Raw genomic sequence first — 20,463 nt, 5'->3', positions numbered from 1 at the left:
CTGCAAAGATTTATGAGCGGACTCAAGATCTGGGAGCAACACCAGACAAAACTGAAAAGAATGGGAGAGCTACCGCCTTCTTTCTTTTCTAGGGTGTGAAATATGACTTAATGGGTGAAAAGCAAAAGAAAAACAGTAGCAGCAGGCTACACATTTGGGTTAGGGGGATTATGGAGGTACTTACTTGCACTGTGCGTGGTAATACTTAATCAGGTTTTGCAGGAGGTCCACTCCTTTCTTGGTTTTGATCTCGTTTACTTTGATCAGGTACTGGAAGAAAAGCAGAAAAGCAGAGTTTAAATTCAGGGCATTTGAAAAGCTTTCCAAGTCTGAATAGGAAGATTCATGTCATGAGTGCTTAGAGTTATGATTCTTGAGTCTAGGGCTACAACTAATGGTTATTTTGTAATAAATTATTCTGACTATTAACGGATTTTAAAATTTTTATTTAACCACTGGAGCTTTTTTATACATATCTAAATTCAAAATGTATATATACTTTTGTACAATTTTGGCTGAACTACTGTCATTCTTTCACAAAATAAACTTTTTTAGAGTCTGCATATCTGATTAATTACTCAATTCATTGATAATTATTTCAATTATTATTAATCGTTTCAGCCCTACTTGTGTCAGAGTTTAGACAGAGTATTTACACGCCTCAAACTCAACCACAGTTTGTCTAGTTACAACTACAAACTGTAAATATTTTATAAAGATGCTACAACCCCAGCTTTAATGTACTTTATGTGACAAATCAGCACAAATTGGTGTGTTATTGTGGAATGGAAGGAAAATTGTACAATATATTTTTTTAAATATTTGAAAGAAAAGAAACAGAAAGAATGTGGCATGCATTGATATTCAATTCAAAGTCTAAACCTAAATTCAGGTGAGAATCTGTGGCAAGAGTATCCAGTCTGCCTGAGTTTGGGTCCATTTTAAAATGGAAATATTAGCTGCTAAAGCCGACAAAAAACAAAACAAAAAGACTTGCAGCTGTAATATCAGGAAAAGGTGGGTCTGAAAAGCATAGACTCAGAGAAAAATAACACTTTTTGGTGTTTATTTTGAAATAATTTTGAAAGCCATGGGTCACTTTTCTTCTACTTCACAAATTATGCACGAACATGTGTTGAATCATCACAAGAAATACATTGAAGCTGATAAGAAGTGAACAAATGCTTTGCTGACAATGTTCAAGTAAGGATCAGGGTAATGAAGTGAAACTTGAATTTAACAGAAAATAGTTTTGTATCTTAAAAGGTTAGGATTTTTAAAGAAGATTCTTCATAGGAACTTTGAGGCTGTCTGAGGATTCAAGACAAATGTTTTCAGACAGCGTCCCCACCAAACAAACAAATGAAATTTAATCTACTGATAATCCCACAGAGAGCCAATCCACACAGATTTAAGAGTCAGCGAGAAGCTAAAGACCAATTCTAACCCAGAAGAGCTTCGTCTCTTCAACGAAGCTCTGCGCCGCTACATCGTATGTTGATGCATGTGAGTTCCCACACGCATGAGTAAACATGTGCAAAAGTGTGCAAGCATGCATGTGCCGTCCCTTTGTCTGCCTGACGGCGCTCGACGGCTGGCAGATTATCCACATTTTTTTGTTTGAAGCGCGAGTGGGTTCGGCGTGATTGGAGAGCGTCGCCGCATGTTTGTGAATCCCTTTTGTGTGAATGAGCGACGACATTCACGCTGCTGCAGAATATAATGCAGCCTGCTGAGCCCTGACTTTCCTCACTCCTCTGCTGGCAGCGTGGGACGAAAAAAGAAAAGGGTGAGAGTGAGAGCATCGTGTAATCTGGTGATTGAGTAACGTGGAGAGAGTGTGAGAGAGCCAGAGTGCAGGCAGTGGAGAGAAATGAGGTTAAGTGGGATGAACAGATTGTAACACTGACTGTAGCATTCTCACAACAACAACAACAGCATCACAACGAGATTTCCACCATTAATGACTGCTAATTTAGGGAAATGTCTGGGATTTATTGGCTAAAATTTCTCCACATTTACAAAAAAATATAGTCAAATATCACAACCAGAACTGTGTGAAAAAACATCTGATGATTAAAGATTAAATTAATAGGAAACCAATTAGAAAAATGTTCAAATGGTTTTTGGTTGTTGTGTTTTATTTTTGACACATAATAAGATATACAAAGTGTTGTTTACAAAATTAAAATTTATTGGTCTTTGAGCGGACAAAAGTGCATTAATGTGCCAACAACAATATTATCGTTTATCACAATTTGTTATTGCCCACTAAGCTATGCCTACTATGTGCATGGTCAGTTAATCAATAATAATCGAGCTATGAATACGCTTAATTAAAGCATTCATTTTGGATGTTTTTGTTTTTATTTATGAAGAATGCATGGAAATAAATGGCAACATTCAAATCAGTGAACGTCACTGGTAAAAATGTGTAACATAGACCATTCAAAATAAACATTTTACTGCATCATTTTAACAAAAATGTTGTTAAAATTCAACCTCTTGTTTGAATATTTATTCACAGAAACAAAAGTCAATAAATGACTTGTGCTACATAATTCCTAGACAAATAATTGTTCCTAAACCAGCTTATTCTTGCAGGTTTGCGGCAGGAGTCTGGTGCCCATCTGCAGATGGCGACACACAGGACACACACTCACACCCAAAAGCATTTTAGAATATTTAATTAAGCTAACAGTCATGATTTTGGACTGTGGGAGGAAAAGAAAACCCATACATGGATTGGGAAAAAATGGGAAATCCATGCAGAAAGAAACTCAGATGGAGATTTGAACCCAGAGTGCTACCGTGCAAAACAAAAGAAAACCTTTATCAGAAACTTTATAAGAGATTGAAAAGGTAAAAGTGATAAAGAACCCAACTAATGTTTTTAAATATAGAGTAGATGTAATAACATGAACGCTCATGAAGGTTTACAACAGAACATCACTAAAAGAAACACTAATATTATTTTAGATCTATTCTTTTGTCATAGGTTGGAAATTATGTGAATCATTTACGTAGGTGGTATAAAATAAAAAGAACCTCATTCACTATTAAGTACGGTGGAGGATCTGTAATACTGTGGGACTATTGTGAACTGCATCTATTTATTTTTTTATTTCAAAACCATGCCACTGCAGTAAAATAAGGATTTATTTCAATATTCTTAATCAAATAGCCAAACACATCCTACTGCTCAGAAATGCTTCAAGCAGAGCCAGTTTAAATTTGTCTGTCAGAGAATGAAAAAGAAATTTAAAACCAAATGTGGAACCGAGGAAACCAACGAAAGAGGAAGATGGTGATAATGATGTGTGCTACAACTCGTTATTGGCATGCTGCTGCAACCGGAGGCGGCTGCTAAGGTGTAAAACACAGACGCTGACGAGTTTCTAGAGCTGCTTTATTATCAATTCATGGATCAAAAATGGCAACAACCAACGCACAGGAGTCTGTGTTGATCTTGCAAAAACAAACAGGAAGTCTTTCAGCTGAGCTGCTGTTTGACTTTTAGGCAACATTTTCAATCTCCTGATAAATTCTCACATTTCCAAAATTTCAGTTTGTAGCGACAAGAACGAAAGAATGTCCTCTGGAAACCAGCAGAGATGGATACTTTAAAGCAATTGGTAGCGAGACTAAAACTAAAAATGTCTCAATATCACAAGTTGACACCAACAATGCTCTTTAACTCGCAGACATGTTTTAGCAAGTCTGTTAGTGGAGTAAAAGGTGTCAGATAAATTTAAATTCATGGTGTGTGACGAGACTAGCACTGTGCACGTAACTGTTAATCTAGAAGATGATGTAAGATCAGAGCATCCTGCAGGGGGATGAGGCAGAATGAGCAGTCACTGACCCGTAAGAGTCTAAAACATGCTGTACTGTCTTCAAAATGCACAAAGACATGTAGAGTCCACTTCTAGTCTGACTTTTAATGATGTTTTAGAAAATGCATTGCAGATCCCACTTAGAAAACTATTGATATTCCATGTGCTGTCCATTGTAAAAAGTGTAAAAGAAACCTCACTTAGGAGCTGTTTTGTGTTTAGAGTTACTGGAAAATATTACTGATAATCAGATTTGACAGAGCCGAGCCTTCGAGCTCTCAAGCCAAAGTCTCTGACCCGCTGAAGAAATATGGGTACAATGAAATGAGGAGAGGGCGGGTCAGTTGGACTTTGTACAAAATTTAATCCAGAAAACCCAAAAAGCAATGCGACCCACATTATGTAATCTGAGAAAAAGAAAAGATCCTAGCAGGATAAAACGGCAAGCGAGGCGTAGGCGTCACCGCCCACAACCAGAGAGGATTTTGGCCAAACGGAGAGAGAGAGCTCTAACAGTTTGTTCTGATTCTTCTGGGCACAAACACAGAGCTCACATTTGTTTTACGCTTTATTCTCGCTGCCAGGTTTCTTAAAAGTTTGGCCATTGTGAAACAGAGTGACTTCATTTGAAGCTTACAGGATTAAGAGGAAGTCTGAAAACTCTTGGAAAGCAGAAGTTGGTTTTTTAGCACAATTAGTGTGCCAGCATATCATGACCTACAGCAGGTACTGATCAATCATTTATCATCTCATGAACATTATTCAAATGATGTGTAAATGCTGGGCAATTAAACAGCATTTCTTCCGTTTGTCACACCTTAATGTTTAAGATAACCTAACACATTGCAATGTCACACAAAGTTAAACTGAGGAAACACATCAAGCTGAATTAATAAAAAAATATAAATATATGTATTACACTGAGATGTAATATGAAAATATATTTTAAAATATTTCTTAAAATTGTTGCCATGTCCTGACTGTATAAAAATCAAACTTCTCTGCCTCCTTCCTGTGGTCCTACTGCAATCTGCAGGAATATACAGCTCAGTCAGAAACAACCAATCAGAGCCAGAACTGATTGTAACTGCCTTGGTCCTGAAATGTAAACTCGATTGATTAATTGACATCGGGGAAATGCAAGCTTACATCTTTCCTCCCATTATCCCTATTCGGTTTAAGAGAAGTGTCAAATTACTCACCTCGCACATCTGCAGCTGGAACAAGCGCCTCTCCTTCTCCATCTCCTCTGCAATCTCAGCCCCGGTGATTTCAGTGCGGATCATCCCGTGCTGCTTGGCGTGCTCCCGCTTCTCCTTCTCTATCTTTGTACTGCAGGGAAACAGAATCGGGTGTTTCCAACTAGTAACAATGAGATATCTGGTACAGCTCACCATCGTCTACTTACAACTTAGCCTCGTAGTCCTTCCATGCTTTGTCAAAAGGCTTCTTTAAGTCCTGCAGAGATAAAGGAGAAGATCCAGTCAAGTCCTAAGAGGTCAGTTTGAGGACAGAGATATTTGTGGAGTTGGGCCCAACGATCGGCTCGTGATTCACGCCATGAATGCCCAGTAAGGATCACGCCCCTTCTTGAACCTCCAACACGAGGAGTTCATGACCCAGTTACTCTCCTCATGCACCACACAAAGGCAGTGTTTATGTCTGCCAGATTTACAGTTTCAAAGGAGAATTCCTCTCCTTACTCGCCCCTAACGCTCTTAAGCACAGGCATGGGGGATTTGGAGATGGATAGACTTGCTGACTCCCACAAGAGTCCAGTAGGACAGAGTTGGGAAGACTAAACAAAGTGATGGTAAATCTTACCCCTTTCACGCCTTTCAAATCCCCCTTGAGCAGCGAGTCCAGGGTGAAGATCACATTGTGGCTGAGGCTCTGTAGCTGTTTAAACAAAGCAAGAAAAACATAGTTAATGTGTCACAACAGACTGTCAGAAGAAAATGTTTGATAAATTCTCTGGAAGACAAAAAACAACAATGACTCAATCTAGTAAACAGACTGATTTGCCAGGATGTGATAAATTATTAGGCACAGTAATTTAATTTGCATCACAGATACATCAAAATGAAGACGTAATGCTTAAAACAGTGTAGCAACTTTTCACTTATTCACAGACTAATCTGCAGTCGACGGACGAGGTTGTGTGAAACGTTTACTCCTCTTAACCGGAGAGCTCAGCAGAGACGTTAAAAAACAACGAGCTACAAAACAAAACAAAACTAAAATGAGTCAAAAATTGCCAAAGACGCCAGATGGATGATTCAGCCCACCCACACACACAAACTTAAGAAACTAGTCATTTGCTGGGCTGAGTGAAGGTTCATGACCGTTTCAGCTGTGAGGTGGCAACATGCAGACAGACTTCAGATACATTTTACATAATTAAGGATAAAAAAAACTTGGACATCAAGCTCTATTTATTTATTTTTGGTAAGAATTTGGGAAGGGATTTTAACATGCTAAAAATTTCAACACAATTACTCGGATTTTTCCCAAGTCGGAACCTTTGTATTTGCATGTTTCTGGTACAGCCGCAAATCTGACGCACAAGCAACCCCTCAAACAGCAAAGGACGACAAAGCCGCTTCTCTTGGCTTTACATGAATTTTTGCTTTAAAAAATGACCTGATGGGACACTGGAAAAGACCATTATTGTGTGTAAATTGTGCCAAAAGAAGTTAGCTGTTACCTTAGCATTAGCATCTCAATGCTAAACATGTTGCAGCAAATACAGTCACCCCCAAGGCTAATGTTAATATTTTAAAGTAGTAACATGAATGAAACACTGAAATACTTGAAAGATGGACATGTATATTAGCACTTTGCACCAATCTAATGGTTGAATAACCTAAATAAAAGATTAAAAACATTAAGTATATTTGTTGTTGAGCTTATACGTCTATTTATTCAACAATTCAGCAGAAAAAAAATTATTTTGAGAAAATTCTCAACATTTGTATTGAATTTTTGTTTATTGACTCTTAAGAATTTGTCAAGTTGTTAGACATTTATATTCATGCTCTTATTTTGAAGTTCTGTCCATTTTCCTTCCCCCAATAACTTTATTTAAACATACAGAAACAAAATAAAAGGCTTACAGTAGAGAGCAAAGCATAAACAAAGATATTGTAGAACATATAAATTATAATGTTGAAATTAAATTGGTGCTCTACAGTCGTAGTCTCTCCAGGGCGGATATATTATTAAGTGAAGATAGCACTTTGGGATTAACTTCCACTGAATATCGTGTTGGTTTAGTGCACTACTGTTAGTAAAGCTAACGTTTTAGTTAGGGTGTGCACCACTGTCCTTTCTGTAAATTAATACAGGCTGTTCTTTTTATTTGAGGATGCAGATTTGAGCAGAGATGGCCAAGAGTGCTTATGCAAAAAATATTTCCTACAAGACAAACAGCAATGACCCTGAATTAAAACTAAAGGAAAGACTAGAAAGATTCTAAAATATGCAAAATATGGGATTTGTTTGCATCAGCGATTCTTCAAAATCGCTTCAGTTTTTGACATGCTTATACCAAGTGTCTAGACTAGAAAGGCTTGATTCGTCCTGTTGCCACAGCTTGGCTCAGCAGTTCCAGCTATGAGGATCAGCAAGGTCATTTACAAGACTACTAAGCATTTAAGTCCCTGTTGTTAGCCAAGTCCACATTGATACTAAGGGAAGTAAACAAGGCCTAATGGGCACTAATGTGCTCCTTAAGTGCCTGTCTTGCATATGGCCAACATCTAAATCAATCCTTCACTGACCGGCTGCTGGCGAGCTCTTCCAGCTCCTTTTGTTAACTGTCACAAATGCTTTTTGCTTCCAAACACGCAATTCTCAGAGAGAAGACGCATTAAAACGGGTTAAATCAGTTTGTAAAATCCTGGGGACACATCCAGGACACACACTCTCAGCCGTCGATACTCATTTGTCGTACCAGCTGCCCTCAGGGTGCAGCTATCGAAGTCTGAAAACTCGATACACTGCTGCAGATAACAAGAGTCAAACTGAGAGGGCGACTGAGAGAGATCAGGTCACTTTTCCACTATATGCTGGCTGCGCAGACAGGGTTGTTTGATTTGTGTATGCACGGACACGCAACCCACTCAGCTGTTCCTGCTGCTGCCAAGAGTATTTATGTTGTCTAATCTCACTGTCAGCCACACGGGAAGGGAAGACCGGGATCTGGCTCTTCTTCCAGCAGGAATCACTCAGAGGGTTTAAACAGGACGCGTTACTTAACAGGAACTGTGGGAAATCCATGGCATGGAGATAAGAAGCCATCTGGGGCTACAAAAGTTTTCAGCTGTGCTTATTGTTTTTTTAAGAATATACTTCCACAGTGGCCTGGATTAATAGTTTTTCAGGATTTCTGAAGATCTGACTGGGTTTATAGTTTGGATGTTTCATCCAATTAATTCCTTTCTAGATATTTACCTGTCCATCACAGAATATTGTTCAATGTGTGCTTAAAAAGAAGGAATGTTGACAACTAGAGAACAAAAGAAGAAAACCAGATTAACTTTATCTAGGCCTGGACTGGTTCATCGGGCACACTGGGACAATTCTCGGTGGGGTGATCGCATGTATGGCAAACCTTTTTAACATAAACTCAGTTTCATCTGACTGTCTGTAAATACATTCCAGATGTCTAAAATGAGTTTTGATGAGACAAATTTACGATAGTTAGATATCCTAATTAACTAATATGTCATAAGGATTGCAATTAAAATAATACAACAGGAAGTGAACTAGGAGCTCCAAATTGTGGGGCAAAATTAATTTTGTTTATTTCTATACTGAAGATATTTTTAAACTAACTTTTCATCAATCGATCAGAGCTTATTTAAGTGAATGTTAAATAAGTCATAAGCCCATTTCAGATGTCTGGAATGTCAGTGAGGTGAAGCAGTTTTTTTAAATGGCTTGCCATAAATCAGGTCCACACTGGTAGCTATCGTTTTGTTTTGTTTTTGGAGACACAACCTGATGTAGCACTTAGTGGAAAGTAGAAAGAGCGAGGATAACATGGTGAAGGCTAGAATTAAAAAGAAGTAGCAAAAGATAACTTTCACTAAAATTAGTTCTCATTACTACCATCAAATGAGGACGATAAGTAAGGTAAACCATTCAATCAAGTCATCAGCAGGTTAAAGTTTTTAAAAGAATCAGAGATGTGAAAGAGGCCATAACACTGTCAATCCATCTCTATAACAAAGTACCTGAAGATCCTGATTAAATGCACTCTTTGTCAAGATGTTTTTCTGAGAAGAGTCATTCAGTCCAAAACATTTAGATAAGGCACAGAAAAACTTTACAAAAAACAAGACCGCTTTTAAACATGATAAGAAATATTCATGCATATGTAGGGCAGTCAGCTATTTCAGCTTGCAGGAGACCAACCAACAAGGTAGAAGCATTTGGAAAAACCTGGTTCTCTGACCCTAAATCATTGGCTTTACTGGGATGTCGACCAGTCGGACTCACCAGGTTCTTCAGCAGGGTCGACAGCTCCTTGGTGAGAGAGGAGAACTTGACAAAAGCTGTCCCCAGGTCAGGGTTGTCCCTACTGATGAAGTTGCTACCAAACTTATCCAGAGCCTGGGCATAGGTTTCTTCATTCTGAACATGATCTGTGTTGGGAAAAACAGCAAAGAAGAGGTTAAAAAGGAGTCATAAATGATCATAAAAGGTCAAGACCGGAAGGCCAGAGCTCTGAATATCATTAAAAAGTGTAAAATTCAAGATTTCTGCAATTTTTAATAAATTAAACCCGTTTTACAACACTCATGACTTAAGTTTAAAACCTACAAAAATGAATAAGCTTAATAATATAAGGTAGAAAACATAATTATTACTATTACTATTAAAGCAACTTAAAGAGAAAATGCTGCATTTTTCTGGAGGATTTGGAGGAGATGGTGGATGTCTGGGACTTGTAGTTTTATCACAGCATAAAAGAACATGACCAGTTCAACCAGAACCACAATAAAAGAACAAATGCAGAACAAATGACGGAAAGAATAGATATACACATTTCAGACGTAATTACTTCTGATTTACAATTTTATCTTTTTACATACTTAAGAATTTTTAAAAGTCTGGTATTGATCTGAAAATATTTCATTAAGGCTTCACCATTGAAAGATACACACAAAAATTCAAAAATGCTTGCAGACAAGGCCAGAGGTTTCAAGACGGATATTCTCTGGACTGATGAGAAAAACTGGAGCTGTTTGGATCAGTCAAATCAGCTCCATGTTGATAAAAAAAAAGCTATAAAAGAAAAATAATCCAATAACTTGAGTGATTGGATTATTTATAAACATGGATGTGGCTTGTTCTGGATAAGGACCCAAACACCCATGGAAAGATCTCTTGTTGGCAACGAATAATGCTATTAAATATTAAATTAATGGTGTCATTCTTTTGTCCAGGCAAGTTTAGTTTTTCTTTGAAATATTCAATTGAAGTAACAATCAAAAGTCTGATTTGGGTTGAATATGTGATAAAAAAAAAACTAAACTAAAAAAACCCTCCAAAAAACAATGAATTTTAAATAATTTCAGAAATTGTTGTTATTTTTGTGCCAGCAGATCTGCCTGGATATTTAATCACAGCAGCAGACACGCCTGGAATAAAAAAAGTGATTTAGCGGTAATAATAGCAGGAATACTCCATGGACCAGTGTTTTTCTCAAGAAGCCATCTTTTCATACAGCTCATGTCAGGGTTAGAAGATGTGTGGTCCTCCTGGCGAATCAAACGCTGCAGGAAAAGTCAGTCAAGCAGCAGAATCCATCTGTATTCATCGTTAACTTCCCAATGGAGAATGGCTGCTTACAAACTAAAATCCAAGCAAACAGGACTAATGTTTTACATAAGTTAAATAAACTACATTTAATCAAATTCCTAACTTCAAGTGTTCTATAGTCAATCTTGTTTGGAGGACAATAACGTTATGAATTACATTTGCAGAACCTTTTGAACAACCTTCCTCTAGTTTTTCCAGTGGTTTTTCCACTTTTCATCTCAAAGGGTTAAAGTGACCAAAGGATAAAGTTACTCCTTTCTTTGGAGAGCAAACAAACATCCCAAGCTGTCAAATTACAGGGTGGAAAGCTGCTTTCAATGATATTCAGTGGAAAATAACTGCAGATTCATGACACAGCACTGAGAAAAACTCAGGTGTTGATTTCTGGGACAGTCTGGACAAGAAAAGCACACAATACGCCATCTGTCCCACAAAAGGCGGCTTTCCAAGTACAAACAGGGATTTTCATGCCTACAAGAAGAAAATACATGGAATAAGTGAATAAAAGAACATGGACATTATAGGACACAAAGATTTCTCACCTTGACCTGAATTGTAGATTGCCTTCACTGATTTCTTCACCTTTTGTAGAGAAGTTCGATCCTGATCCAGTGCCTGGAGAAAAAAAAAAGAATTTAAACATCTCAGGGTGATTTCATGCTTTAGGATCGCCCAGCACAGTCAAATCAAAAGGCAGCAGATATTTTCCCGATAACAAACCAAATATTTGCTTAACAATCTAGAGCTATTAAGACAGAAAGGCCAAGTGACTAATGGAGCAGCGTTTTGCTGTTGAATTGGCAAAACCAAACAGGAGTTTTATCACCTCAAATTAGTAATCTTTATATCTTTGTTGTTTTAGCTGTTAAAGTACTGGTAATAAAATTGAAAGCAAACAGATATTGATTTTGTTGTTCACAAAAATACAACAAATTTAATCAGTTAAAATGGTTTAAATGTGACCCCTGAGCTGAGGAATCCATCAGTCCCCATAATGCTGCTGCATTCATGGGGAAAATGTCCTTTGGGTGCAAGAAGCAAGCAATGTGGCTGCAACTCAAGTCAGGAAAAATAAAACTTGGATCTTACAACTCACTTGTTCCAATCCGAAATCCTGAACCCTGATTGAAACTATAACAAGTTCAAATCTTAAATCAAGATAAATATAAGCTAGCCTAAAGGATTTGATTAAAATATTCACAGTCTCTTTTTCAGCTGCTCCTCTTATTTGTAACTTTTACTCAGATCCAGTTTTCATTTCCCTGAAAGGCTCTCAAAAAACACCCTTGTTTATTTAGGTACCATATCTGTCGTTCTGATTGTCGAGTGTTTTTCTGTTTCTTAGGAGTATGACATTGTGATAGAAGCATTTTGTGTCTTAAAAGGGACCAAATAAAGAGATTGAGGCCATTTATTAACTTGGCTAAATACAGTAAAGTCATTCAAGAAAGAATGATTTGTTTTTGTTTAAAAAATAATTATCTAAACTAAAAAAAAATCAACAGCAAACCATAAATATTTAGAAAATAGCATGCTATTTTTTAAGTAAACCAAACAAGTGAGGCTCTGTTTAAAATTCTATGATTTTTTTAAATGCATCTTTAAAGAGGATTAAAATTGTTGAAAATCTTTCAAAGGGTTTTAAATGGTTGTAATTTAGTAAGCAGCTGTAAAACATTGAGATTTTGTGTTTCTCACCTGGAGAAAACTGACAACAATGCTGCAGGCAGGCATCTAACTTCAAGATTAATCACCTGAAAGGGCAGCAAGAAGATCCCCTGTCAGACTGGACGCCATGATTCTGCATGGTGTCTATTAATCTGCTCACTCACTGCAGCTGAGATAATTGGGTGGCTTGTTATTCAACAGCAACAAATGTCTTCGTTACCCGTTTCTGCTCAAGGATTAAAAATGCAAGTGTGTAATGTTGGTTTTGCAGAATAATTTATTCTGACAGTGCAAATATCCACTAATTCGAACAACAGGGAATGAAACCAAAATGATGATAAACACATGCAGGAAGACCGCTACTGCAAGGTCAAGCTGTGGAGAACACACGCACACCGAGAGAGAAACACACAACAATGCCCTAATTAAATTTAACAACATAATTAAGTCGCCCTTGGCCTTCCTTGGACAGTTTTACACAGCTCTTCTCCAATTATGGCAGCAGTAGTTCACCACCGCAGGGCTCTTTCTGCCAGGACCGAGTCCTTTGATCCCTCGGCAAATGGAAACGGAGTTTGATGCCACATAAATCCTCCATTAGACCCGTTACATGACTACATGCTCCATGTCTTACACCCAAATATCCCTGAATATGTGTGAATAAATAATTATACACGTGGAGATGAACCAATCAGAATCCTACGGTTCATTTTAAGGGTATTTTCATACAGTCTGGTAGAGTCGGTTTGATCGGGGATCCAAACTGCAGCATTTGTTGCATTTTCAGAGGCTGCGGTTCACTTTCACACTGCACTGTGTTAAACGAGCCAAACTCTTTGAAAAACCTGTTCCCCTCCTCCCCTGTGGTGGCGCTGCACCAAGAACTACTGCATGAAACAACATAAAAACCTCTGAAGAAAACATCAGCAACTTCCTTCTGCACAAAATGTAAAAACATAATGGAGTAGCATCAGATTTAGAAGGATTAGCTATTTCTCTCGCTAGCGGCAGACACACCAATGAATGCCTTAATATTCATTAATAAGTACAATAGAAACAGTCTCATTGATACTGCAGAAGCTAACATCTACAACCTTCATTATTTTAAGGAAAATAAATGTGACTCCTGAATTGGCTGCTTTGCAAACGAAGTATTCCAGCTTCCCATATTTTCTTTTGAATATTTCAGATATGCTCTACAAAAAATCCAATGAAACAACAGGTGAGTCCACTGTACTCCCCACAATGGTTGCCATTTGCATATATTATTTCAGACCTTCATTAAAAAGCAAGTTTCATGAAGTTTTTTGATTCTGATTGCATTAAAACCTTCAGACGTCTTCACAATTTTAAAATACAGAAATGCTTAATCCCCAAACAGGATTAAAAAAACAAAGCTGCTTGACTTGCATATTAAAATGCTTTCATGAGACTTTTCCGCAAGCTGCTAGAAGTTTTACAGTATGACCTGCCTCCATCTCAATATGAACCAATAAGAACGGCACTTGGGATGAGTAAACAGTTCATTCACCTTTAAATCACTTAGTGGGATGGCACTGCAAGAATCATTAAATCACTGAATGTTAGTTCACAAAGTTTGGTACCTGGGGCAATGATTGCCATGCACTGAATGGAAAATAGTTATCAGGACCAAACTAGAAGAAGAAATTGGTCAAATATGTTTACATTATTGAAATATTTCAAGTGGGTGGCAATCATCTAGGAGCCATTTGCTAATTTTTATTCTTCTAGGGCAGAGTTGTTTGTACCAAAAATCCTTTACAGATGCCTTCAAAACTTAAAAAAAATACACATGCAAGATAACCAATGAGTTAATCTGGAGACAAAAGTGAAATACTTGAATCTGTCTCAACATAAACCCAATGCAGACTGAAGAGATACCAATTTAAAAGATAAAACATAATTTATCAAGCACAACTAGAAGACTAGAAAAGACATATTAAAAGTACTTTTCAAGGTAGTGTTAATATGTACTATAGGCAGAGCAAATATCTTTGCTTAGGACAACAAATGCACATGGCAGCAGTCATCTGAGGCAGGCTCCATCTAAATGCGGTTTGTTGTCATGTTGGGTATGTGCTGCAGCAACCGCCACACCCTCAACAACAGCTGACACATCCACTAGCAAACCGTGCTTCCTCTCAGGGTCACCGTTAATTCACAATTTACTAAGGATTAGACGTCTAATGAGGTTGTAGGGTTGCTTTTTTTCATTAATGAATCAAATTCTCTCAAGAAGTGTTTTGGATTTACTCAGGTCAACTTATTTAATCTTAAAATAGGTTTGATTACCGAAGTATTTAAAGAGGCAGTATTATGTACTTCCCAGCCACATAGCGGCATTTTCAAGTAACTATGTTACCTTCAGTTGTTATAAAAATGCTGTATACATTAAATATGGCTTTAAAGAAAACTGATTTTGTAATTGAATGCCCTGAAATTGGGTCTTTGCCTCTTTAAACACTCCATCTCTTTTGAAACACTGCTTTCAGGACGTCATCACTACGTCGCTCCTCTATTAACCCTTTAACAACATTTTTTTTACTAGCGTTGCATTGAGAAGTAGCTCGTATAATAAGCTCAGCTGATGTACAGTTCCACCAGGTGTTTGCTAATTGCTGCTGGCTAGTCTGAAGGAGCTGAATGGCTGTTCTGTAAGGCAGAAGTTTGGAAACTTGGAAACTGTATCTCTAAAGGTAAAGGTAATTTTATTTATGTAGCACATTTTCAGCAACAAGGGAATACAAAGTGCTTTAACAATATTTAAAAAGAAATACAAATAAAATAACAAACCAAAAGAAAAAACAAAAGAAGAAAAAGCTAATAGTAAATAAACTAGATACTCGTATTCGGGGTTGGTAGATAAATATAAGTAAATATCCTCTGGTCTAATTCGGGAAATGCCTTTTTTGTGAAAAATAGAATCCAAAATGATTAATAATCAACGACGGAACCATTTAATGAACTTGTCTTGTGTGATTCATTGAATGAGGGTTAGATAGTATAATATTAAATAAAAATAACCCAAGCCTAGACCCACAGAGTGACCAAAGCAACCACTGAGGTTAATGGATCTAACTTCCTGGATCCTGAAGACTGCCAGTCATGCTCTGGAGGTCAAAGCTTCAGAGGGGGAATGGGTGACTCAAGTGACAGAAGTTTTTCTCCATTTCATGCTTCCTGACCCAGGCCTTATCCTCCCACAGCAGACCTGCCGCTTCCCCTGCAGCCGTCCTTTCTGACGGGAAGCAGGAAGCATCCAGGCTCGTCACTGTCCTGTCCCGGATCAGCAGAGCTCCGTCCACCGACACCAGCTGCACTCTGCTGACAACCGAGGAACAAAAACATCACACTCTTGACTCCCGCCTCTCCTCTACGACATTTGTCATCGCTTTGGTGGACCGCCTCGCGTGTCAGTCCAACATTCTTCACCGCGGAGGCCGCAGGAAGTCGCCCTGACCGAGCGGTCAGCTCTGCTGTTTGTCAGCAGCGCTCTGGAACCCAGATGTACCAACGTGGTAGATTTTACTCTCACAAATCAGCAGAACGGACTCAAAGATCTTCGAATTGCACAAATGCAAACAACTTCCGAGAAGGAAAAAACAGGAAGGGGTACAATAATCAAAGGACTTCCACAGAAAAGGAAATGAGTGCAGGGGCATTTTTATAGCAGAGGTCAAAGGGAACACTTTTAAAAAATGCTTTCTTTTCATTTCCTTTCTGATTGAGATCCTCTAAATAACAACAACAAACTGGTTTGTTTCCATGTTCCCAGCAGTAAACCTAAGTCTTATTATTACATCTTACAATGATGGGAAAACACTGTATGACGACAGAGTTTGTTTGTTTGCCAAGTCACTTTGACTGTCTGTCGATGGTGTCTATGTGGCATGACTCAAGCAGGAAGGGTGGGGAGCCATTTTCATTGGCAGGAAACAAATGCACATCCCTTTTCTCTGAGCCGGACTGATCTGCATGTGAAGGTTGGAGGAAAAAGTGAGAGGAGGCGTAATATTTCCAAAAAAGAAGCCGAGATCTGATGGTGTATTCCTCACACAGAGGGAATGAAGTATCAACTGCTGGTGGTTGAGGGTTCGGTTAGGAGCGGTAACCGCCGGACCACATGACTGATGTAGTGTCTCAGACAAGCAGGATAAAGCTGGGCTCGATCTTTTTCCACAATGTCTAAAAAAACCTCCTGTCAATTTGCAACAACAGCCGATAGATCAAATCTATCGCTCTGAATGAACGGCAACAAATTACCCCTCATAAAATCTTCAACAGCTGAATCCATCATCAGGGTTTATGTACTTTCTTCATGCCAAACGTTCAGACATTTCCACACTTAATAGTCCAGAGAATAAAATACAGACGATTACATTTCCACAAAGGTAATCATTTAAACGAGAATTATTATGAAACATTTATATTTTGTATATTTTCGTATTTTAGTTTTTGGGTCTCAAATGTTTCTAAAAACAACAACAACAAAAAAAACACCCAGCTGTTTTTTGGCAATAAAACATTAATGTTTTTGATGTCAGGAAAATGAGATATTTCAAAAACCTCCTGATTGTTATGTCACATTCAACAGGCACTGTGCGGTTACCTAGCAACCCCTGCCGAACCCTGCTTGGTTACCTAGCAACCCAAACTGAGCTCTAGCACGTTTAATGTGCTGTACAATGGCTGCTGGAAAAGACAAGTGTTTTGTTGTTGCCTTATCCTCCAGAAAGTATTTGCTGCACTCTTGTTGGTTATGCAGGAGGCTCTACTAATGCTTTTCAAAGATCTACCGATATCTAACTGCACATCTGTTTTCAGCTGTTTTCACATGCGAGTGTAAACTTTGAGTTGGGGATGGCATATCCAACCACAGCTTATTTGGATTTAAAGTGACAGGACGCCTAAAACAGCTCATTCTGAAAGGAGCTCAATATAGGCAGAACCGACTAGATTAAAATCTTATTATGTAACAATAATGATTTTGTGCAAAAAAAAAAAAAAATGCAACAGACATGTTTTGCATAGCCCACAGATCTAACCTAACCTGTTCAAGGAATGCGTAACAAGTCACCTTTAAATACAAAATTTGCAACTAGCTCATTTATATAGTGTTGATTCATATCAAATGTAAATTTAAGACATATTACAAAATCAATCATAAATTTAAATTACATATGTTCTACTTCAAAGATTGTTTGTTAGCAAAACACAGTTAGGTTCAATTTATTATATTGATTGATGACAAAATAGTTTCGGATGGATTTTATTTGGTCATAGGACATTAAATAAAGTCCAAACAAATATTTTCCATATTTTTCCCCAATTTTATTCAAACCTTAAATACTTGAATCAGGTTCCATACTTTTCCAATCTTTTATCATATTACCAAACAAATGAAAGTATTTTAAAGACTTATGTCATTTTGAACTACATATAATTCATAATGCAATGTTTGCATTATAGGGAGAGAAAAGTCAACATTGTGTTGCTTTCCTGTGGTCAAAGCTCCATTTTCATGTGGTGAACACACACATTTACCAACATGTCAGACAAGGAAACCCAAACCACAACCACATTTCTGAATTTCCTCTTCCCAGTTGGTTTGCTAATCAACTACAGCAATCTTTTATCAACAAATAAGCTGATTCTGTTTTTAATTAACAATAATTTGACAACAGCGATATCATTTTGTATGGTATGTGCACCACAACGTCTTGGGAAGATTTGATCACTGCTTTATTCAAGTCATCAAGAACCGATACTGCACACATTATCTTTAATGCCATCCCCAATGCAAAACTGTTGGAGGCTGGTGGTCTGGTGGGGAGCAGTCTTTTTCCACCAGGGGGAGCCATGAGGTCGCGGTTTGGTGGAGGGCGGCTCCTGCGCACCTGTGCGTAATGGGCACAATCATCACCCGCATAAGAGGAGCGGACGACGGGTTCTCCAGCGCCAGAGTGTTATACCAGTAATGGTACCCAGAGCCCCTGAGTGATTTATTATTAGCTTCGTCTGAGAATCCGACTCCCAGTAATCTTTCCTTGTTTTCCTGTTTTCAGGTGCATCTTTGTGACGCTGAGTAGTCGGCTTATGAGAACCCGGTTCAGGCCTTGGATACCCTCCTTCGTGACGCCGGTACTCCCCTGTCCGCCCTCTACGTCTCTCCCTTCGCTAAAACCACCTCCCCCGGCGTACGAACCTCACCTCACCCAGTAAGCTCCTTACAGAACCCGTTTGATTCCAGTTTTCATACACTTACCTCTCATCCCCCCCCCCTGCAACCAGCACTTAGACGATCCTGATCCAGCTCCTTCCAGAAGACGTTTCCCCGCCCAAAAAGACTCATCTGTTTTCTTTGAGAAGAAAAAACAATAAACTTACTTTATCTGATTCATTGTGTTTCTGCATGTGGGTCAAGCGCGTAGCTTCAGGCATGACAAAAACATGGCGATTAGTGCAGCTAAATACGTACAGGGAAATCACTGAGAAAAACCAGTTGGAAGCTCCAAAACCATTCACACTACAGTGGACAATGACTCAAAACGTACGGCCAGAGCTATAATGGCTCAAAGTCTTTTCCACCTTTAATGGACCAGAGTTTCATCATGGTAAAAATGAGCCCTTCAGTGATGATAACGCTTCTACAGTATGGATGCTACAAACAATTCAATATGTACAGACCTGGAGCAACGAGGAAACGTATACAAAACCCAACTGCTTGGAAGACGCACAAGAATGCAGTCAGGTACAGAAAGTTCAGTGAAAGAAATGTTAAAACGTTGCCATGTTTGACAAAACTTTGCATGGCTTTGGTTATAACGTCTGAATGGGGCGTCTATTTTTTTAAAACAACCTTTTCGTTTTATTAAGCGTAATATTGTGTGTGACCTTAGAAAGTTAAATAATATTCGCATTCCTTTAAAGGCGGCTTTAGTTTTTTATAGCTCACTTGCCAAAAGTACAACGTGAAGATAAACCGCACTAAACAAAAAAAATAATAGCTGATTTTGATACAGATCAAAAACTTTTCCTGGTGTGAATACATGCTACGTGAAAAACTCTAGCAGGACTTGAAACTTCATACTCACAATCCCGTCCAATCTGACTGAGTTTGGGCTATTTTGTAACAAAGAACGGAAAAACTTTTTAATTTCTAAATGTGCAAAGCTGGGATTGACAAACCCCAGAGGACTAGAAGTGGTAACTGCACTGAAAAATAGTTCATAATAGGACTGAGAAAGAGGATATAAACACAAATGCACAGCAACCTCTTCAGAAACTAAAACAACGCATCATTTGTTCTTTCTTTTTACAACAATGCACAATTTGTTCATCCATCTACATGAAATCCTGATGAAAACCATTAAAGTTTGTGACTGTAATGTCACAAAATGTGGAAATTTTGTAAAGTGCTGCATTTCAGATAGAGGGAAATATCACACAGCGGTATCTCCATTATCTACTTCTGCTATCGATCCCGCTGTTTGCATCCTGCTTCGCTCCCTCACACCAAGCTGAGGTGCTCAGGCGTGAGTTTTCCTGTGCACTGTGGATAACTTCCTGAGCTGCAAAGATGCTGCACATCTCGAGAGACGCTGCGCAGGACCTAACACGCATGCGTGTGGTCAGTCAGTGGAAAGCCAAGCTGTGCATGCAGCAGTGCTAGACTCCTCTCTGCTACATGAGCTCCCAGCTCCTTTAGACCAATGTGCACGCCTTCACACCCACACGCTGCTGCGATTTACACACCTAGCATCACAGAAGCAGGAAACCTCTGTTTGTACTGTGAGGAAGTCATTTCTAATGAGACGTTAAATTATTGCTTGACCTTATCAGCTGGCATTAGAAATGACAAAAAGAAAAACTGAAAGCTTGTGACTAAGAAATACCCACACAGATCCTTTTTTAACATTTACAATTGGTGCAAAAACAACATCTCCAGAAACTAATACAGTAACATGCCCACTCATGTCATATACATAAATATACCCCCAATTTAAAAAAAAATTTTAAAAACCCACAAACACACAGCAACAAAGCAATTAACATAAAGACCAGTCCTCTTTCCACATGTTGGATTGGAAATCATTTTGGACTAACT

At 38.3% G+C, this 20,463-nt stretch overlaps 1 protein-coding gene across 5 annotated transcripts in view; it reads right to left on the bottom strand.

The window, feature by feature from the left end:
* asap1b (ArfGAP with SH3 domain, ankyrin repeat and PH domain 1b) overlaps window positions 1–20,463 on the bottom strand; it is a 63,640-nt gene that overhangs the window by 30,583 nt on the left and 12,594 nt on the right. For all 5 annotated transcript variants that reach the window (XM_028004921.1, XM_028004919.1, XM_028004922.1 and 2 more), the window contains exons 2-7: window positions 11,210–11,282; window positions 9,342–9,487; window positions 5,661–5,735; window positions 5,245–5,294; window positions 5,039–5,168; window positions 185–270 (exon numbers count right to left, since the gene is read on the bottom strand). In XM_028004921.1, the coding sequence (XP_027860722.1) occupies window positions 185–270; window positions 5,039–5,168; window positions 5,245–5,294; window positions 5,661–5,735; window positions 9,342–9,487; window positions 11,210–11,282 (560 nt within the window). The remainder of the gene's footprint in view (window positions 1–184; window positions 271–5,038; window positions 5,169–5,244; window positions 5,295–5,660; window positions 5,736–9,341; window positions 9,488–11,209; window positions 11,283–20,463) is intronic.

The sequence above is a fragment of the Xiphophorus couchianus genome, chromosome 21 (genome assembly GCF_001444195.1).
Source record: "Xiphophorus couchianus chromosome 21, X_couchianus-1.0, whole genome shotgun sequence".
Classification (NCBI taxonomy): Eukaryota; Metazoa; Chordata; class Actinopteri; order Cyprinodontiformes; family Poeciliidae; genus Xiphophorus; species Xiphophorus couchianus.
Note: the sequence above shows the minus strand (reverse complement) of the source record. Positions and strands in the feature narration are given on the sequence as shown.